The sequence below is a fragment of the Chiloscyllium punctatum genome, chromosome 11 (assembly GCF_047496795.1).
Source record: "Chiloscyllium punctatum isolate Juve2018m chromosome 11, sChiPun1.3, whole genome shotgun sequence".
Classification (NCBI taxonomy): domain Eukaryota; kingdom Metazoa; phylum Chordata; class Chondrichthyes; order Orectolobiformes; family Hemiscylliidae; genus Chiloscyllium; species Chiloscyllium punctatum.
This window is the reverse complement of record NC_092749.1, coordinates 19,998,198-20,004,197: the sequence shown is the minus strand read 5'-3', so window position 1 is coordinate 20,004,197 and position 6,000 is coordinate 19,998,198. Positions and strand designations below refer to the sequence as shown.

The window sequence follows — 6,000 nt, the reverse complement described above, 5'->3', positions numbered from 1 at the left end:
AAAACGATAACTCATCATTCTGGATTACCTCACAAGGAATATGGTGTAAGTTGGTGGAAGCAAGACTGGCATGTCAGATGGATGGGCATGTCAATGGGATGGGTGTGCCAGGCAGTGAGATAGGTATTTCAGATGGCAGGATGGGCAATAAAGTGGCTGTGGCAGTCAGTGACATTTGCAGCTTATTCCATTGTAAACAGCATCACCTTGTTTCAACGAGCAAGTGACATCTTGTTTTTAACAGGATGTAAAATATAATGTTTATTCACAATACCAGGCTACAATATTTGACTATGGTACACATTTTATACAAAGGGGATTAGGTAAACAGCAAGCCTCAACTGTTCTGACACGTCCAAGATTACAATGCAAAGGAAACCAAGCTGGAACAAAGGTAATACAATGTGGATCAGGCGACTGTACATAACAATGCATAGTTAGCACTGGTTAGCTTCTTATCGTGATGTGTAAATAAATTACAAAATACAAGCAACTTTATAAAACAAGAGCATCCTGAGTTCATAAATAAATTATGTCCTTCATACATAACATGACGAAGATGTGTTAGGCAGCAGCTCGAAGTGTGGGATTAATTTAAGTCAAAAGGAAAAGAGTTTGACTTATAAACATTCAGAGCTAAAGCTGCCACAAGCACCATTAAAGAGACAAATATCTGGAAAATATAATGCACAACTTTGAGAATGACCACACAGACGCAACGTGCTTCTCAGGCAGACAAACACCAAGCTCAGTCTCACTCATTCCTTGGGTGTAGAAACTCCCTGAGGGATCGTGGACTCCCCAGGAAAAGCCCTTGCTCCAGGTGACAACAGGTGTGAAGTGTTTTGACCCTGTGGCCACATCTGGCAATGATTAGCTTACTTCAGCACCGTGTTTGCTCTTTTAATCATGTCCTTTGTGGAAGGAAAGAGCAATAAAATAATCACTCGCCATAAAACTGATGAACCCAGAACTGTGTGTGCCACCTCCCTGACCTGTTTGCTATATTAACTCAGGTCGAATGTTGAGGCCGAGGGAGGGGAGGGGCTGGTGGGCATGGGGTTGTAACCTTTTAATCTCCATCTAGCAATCTGTCATCTGCCACTGTTGTGTGAATTTATCATTTAACTGAAGCCCTTTTAAGTATGCCACCGTGGTATAATATTGAAATGGAGACAGACATACTTAAATGTGAACATTATTTCCACCTTATGCTTTCCAAAATTCTCTCGGGTTCCAGTCAGTTTCGCACTGTGACCAGCAGAAGCTGGCGTTGGGTCTGGGGGTAGCGCAGGCTAAATGTTACATTTGGGTACACGGTAATGAGGTCAGTGCAACTGATTTCCCACAAATTAAGAACTGGAATGAAGTTACTGCGCTGCAGCCAGAAACAAAGCAATGGGGACGGAGTCTGATTTGAAAATGGAGATAGTATTGTAGCCTTTTACCATGGACTAAGCTCTCATGTTTGCTTTACTGATGAGTAGTTGGTTTAAAATAGCAGTAATTCACATTTAAGCATCCAGACAGAGCACATGGAAAACAAGAGGGGGCTTTTATTTTCACAACAATTTCTCAGAATTTAGTTTAGTTTACCTCAGCGACTTCCTTGTTAAATGCCAGATTATCCAAGCCAGAATTAGAAAGATGCCAATTCCATTAATCAGCTTCTCTGAACCTCTTGCTTCAACACATTCCATCAGGGTTTAGGTCAGTTGTATCTCATCCAAACCTCTACTGTAATTCCAGCATGTGAAGAGCCCAAAGCAGTATTGCATGATGGTGGCAGATTTTCTGTACAATATCCACCGATGTCATTGCTTCCTTAGCAGGACCGTTGCCAGCCCGGACAGAGACTGGACAAATATTGCCTAGCAGCCTCATCACAAATGATTTGAGTTTCATCGTCAACAAACGACACTCTAATGAGATTTCAAGATGCACATTGCTGGTTGGTTAAAACTAACCAGGATTCTGGAGCTGTGGGTTAATGGTGTCAAACATTTGGAACTGCCATGGCCAGCAGAGCAGGTTCAGAAGGAGTCAGGAGGAGGTTAGGCGGCCGAGTGGCCTACAAAGATGATGGAAAGGCTCTTCCAGTAATAACACTAAATATGCACTGTTTGTAAGTTCACTCGCGTGTACAGAACGTAGGAGAAGGTGGGTTGCATTTATTGTGTGTGTGTGTGTGTGCGCGTGTGTGTCTTGTAAAATGATCCCACAACCAGCAATAATAAAGATGTCCATACGTGCTTTTGAACTGGTCTTAAATTGTACAAAGCTAGCAGGAATCTGCCTGAGAGGCATCATTGTGGCCCTGAGTGGTCTATTCATCATTAGTAAAAGACATTCACTTTAATAATGTGCTGCTTCCTGACTACTGACCTACTCTCTAGATACAAAGTTACTTAAAAACAGCAAGTAGTTAAAACACCGAGTAAAACAACCTTGATTTCATCCTTTACTGAAACATTATTTTTTTAATTTTTGTTCAATGTAGTTCCACTGGATTCTTGAAAACTCAACTCCACACAACGACGCCCTTTACAGTTCGCCAAACCTTTATATAAAAAGAGGACTACCATGTAGCATCAGTCAAAATTAGTTCAAAATGTTATGAAATATTCTTCCGTGGACCCATAAGGTAAGCCAGATCACTGGTATTGTCCCCTGCCCGCAATCGAATTCCACGTTACCGCCAAGCTTGGGGAGAATGCTGGTTTGGGATGGAGTATAGGTGTAAGTTTGGTTTACAAAATGGATACTGCCTCTATAACAGCACGGTGAAACATTCATCATCTAGCACCAACTGTACAATAATGCGTCCATGTAAGATTTTGGATAATATAATATAATAAAGTTTACAAGGCACTTATTGTCCTTCTGTATATCATTATGAATTTCTTAGCAACAGCCCTTCATTCCCCCTCCCAACCACTATCACCCACCCAACCCAGTGAATAAAGGGGAACTGGAGCAAGTGATTCCTATTTACAACATAGCAAAAGTTCCTCAAAGTGCTTTGACAATCTGATGGAAGAGTGAACATTCTCACGCTCCAATATTCATCCCCTCCACTCATTCTTTTCCATCCTTCTGTGTACACTCTGCTGTTGAGAGAAACAAAACTCATTTCGCGTACATGCTCCACACTTCACGCCTCTGTCATCGTCTTCCTGGTATCTTTGGGTGTTTTTTTTTGTAATCCTCCTTCTTCTCCGATGTCCTCCTCTGCCATGAGCACTCACTCGACCAGCCTCGCTAGCGCCTCCCACAGGCGATGTCGAAGCATGTGATCATCATGAGGTGGGCTTTGCAGAAGTTGACCCGGTGTTCCAGCCGCTCGGTAATACACTCTAGAGCTTCCAGATACTCCAGCGAGTCAACCTCGAAACCTTGATCCAGATCGACTGCGGAAAGAGATCAAGAGAAGACATTCAGAGCAGGACATTTAATTGGGGTCAGACGGGTTAAGAACATTGCCTGACTGCATCATACATTCTGCCGTTTTCCCTGTGTTATCAGTTATAGAGTCTTTGAGGTTTACAGCATGGAAACAGACCCTTTGGCCTGACTTGTCCATGCTGCCCAGTTTTCACAATTAATCTGAGCCAGTCTGTTCGCATCTGTGAAGGGAAATAAAAGTTAACGTGTTCTGCATTAGTGTGCACCATTTACAAACCTCACTGCAGCAAACCACCCAATGTCTTTCCAAACCCCTGACCGTTACCACCTATAGGAACAGGGGGCAGCGCAAGCACCACCTCCTGACAGACCTGCTCCTAGCCTCTCACCATCCTTGCTTGGAAATGTATTGCCGTTTCTTCACTGCCACTGTAAAAGGACCTTATTTTTTAAATGCATCTTGCTCTCTTCTCTTCTGGTGACATTCTGTCTGGTTAAAACAAAAGCCAAGCTATCTGCTTGTGTGTCAGGACATGTGCATCTCGCTCCTCTCCTCAGAGAAATATCACTGCGCTTCCTTGACCAAGGGATCATGCCTTGGGAATGTGTTCTTTCTAGGTTTCTCAATCCTGCAGGAACATGGTTGAGACTGGAAGCTCAGTACAATACTTACACTCACTGATCCATTTGCTCGGATCCAGCATCAGGCGCTGTTTAGTGGCTTCCAACTCCTTCTTCAGTATGTCATATTTGGTTTTGACCTCCGAGATCCTCTGCTGTCGATGCTCCAATATCTTCAGTTTTGCGTTGAAGCATACAAATCCCCGCAACTAGAATTAAGAATATCAGTAGTTTTTTTTTACGTTGAGTTCCTTCACTTGTAGCCGGGAGTAGAATGTGGGCTCGTGCAGCCAAGAGCGAGGCTAGCTAGCATGTGGGTTACAATTTATGGAAGATAAAGAGGTGTGCAAGTTTACAACAGGGGTTTAGATAAGATAGACCAAGGAAGGTTGTTCCTGTTAGCTGATGGTAGTGATGGTAGCAGGGCTTGTGGCACAGTTGGTAGATTCCTACCTCTGGACTAGTAGCTCCAGGTTCAAATCCCACACCAGGACATGAAAGGTGTGTTCATAAAGTGGCCAAACTGTCAGCCTATAAAGTCTTCCAGTATACCTGATGGCAGACAGTAAGAGCTGGAGACTTTCCTGGTCAGCCATCTTGTAGAAGGCCAGAGTGAGCCACTGAGTACTTAGCCCATTAGTAGAGATCAAGCCAATGGAAGCCCATGGTTCAACTTGCAATTGAGGATGGGAGAAAAGTAGACAATCAGACAGAGACTAAGGAGGTACAGATGTTCCGCAAGGAAAAGGTAGATGCAAGGAAGTATATGAGGTAAGGTTTTTTTTAAAATCTTGAATAAACTGGAACCTACCAGCAAAAGGGTAGTGGAAGCAAAGATGAAGGATTTCAAAATGAAATTTGATGAGCACTTGAGGGAAATAAACAGGGTTACTGGGGTAGAATGGGGAAATGGGACTGTCAGACTGGATTGCTCTATTGGGAACTGGCATGAACTCAATGGGATGAACACTACACTATGACACAAAGTGGCTTGCAGCCAAATGCTTTCCCTCAATTCCTGAATTCAACCCAAGCAGAAAACCCCATCATGACCTTGAGCATATCCCACATTCTAAACATTGTCCTGAGGGAGCTTGTTGTGGGGAGTAAAGAGTTGAGTAGAGGATGGGAAGGGTTCACGTACTGTAGCATAGGGTGGTACAGTGGCTCAGTGGTTAGCACTGCTGCCTCACAGCGCCACGGAACCAGTTCAATTCCACCCTCACCTGAATGTCTGTGTGGAGTTTGCACATTCTCCCAGTGTCTGTGTGTGTTTCCTCCGGGTGCTCCAGTTTCCTCCCATAGTCTACAGTCATGCAGGTTAGGTGGACTGGCCATGCTAAATTGTGCACAGTGTCCAAGGATGTGTAGGCTAGGTGGGCTAACCATGGGAAATACAGTGTATGGGGATAGAGTTGGGTGGGGGGGGGCAGTGGTTCTGGGTGGGATCTCCTTGAAAGGTTGGTGTGGACTCAGTGGGTTGAATGACCTGCTTCAAACTGTGGGGATTCTCTGAAAATAAAGATGAACAAGAAAAGTTGGAAAGATAAAAAGGTAAGAGATTGAAGAATGGCAACATGGTTGACTCTTAACTGCCCTCTGGGTATTTAGGGATGGCCTAGCCAGTGACATCCTTATCACATTAGCAAATTTTTAAAAAAAACTTGCCTGGATGGGTACAGCTTCAACAACACTCAAGACAATTGACACCATCCAGGACGAAGCAACCTTATTGACAGGTACCACACTCACAAACATCCAGTCCCTCCACTACAGCAGCAGCAGTGTGTCTGCCATCTACAAGATTCACTACAACAACTCCTTGAAGCTCCTTGGACAACACCTTTCAAACTCATGAACACTACCATAAGGACAAGAACAAAGACAGCAGATACATGGGAATTCCACCATTTCAAGTTCACTTTCAAGCTACTTTCCCACCTTCCTGAAGGAGCAGGAGTAGGCCATTCGGCC

The 6,000-nt window shown here is 43.9% G+C and overlaps 1 protein-coding gene across 2 annotated transcripts in view; it reads right to left on the bottom strand.

Annotated features, from left to right (window-relative positions):
* Window positions 1-231: 231 nt before the first annotated feature.
* kif26ba (kinesin family member 26Ba) overlaps window positions 232-6,000 on the bottom strand; it is a 336,823-nt gene continuing 331,054 nt past the window's right edge. For both annotated transcript variants that reach the window (XM_072580423.1, XM_072580424.1), the window contains 2 exons: window positions 4,079-4,235; window positions 232-3,410 (listed from right to left, as the gene is read on the bottom strand). In XM_072580423.1, the coding sequence (XP_072436524.1) occupies window positions 3,262-3,410; window positions 4,079-4,235 (306 nt within the window). In that variant the 3' untranslated portion in view covers window positions 232-3,261. The remainder of the gene's footprint in view (window positions 3,411-4,078; window positions 4,236-6,000) is intronic.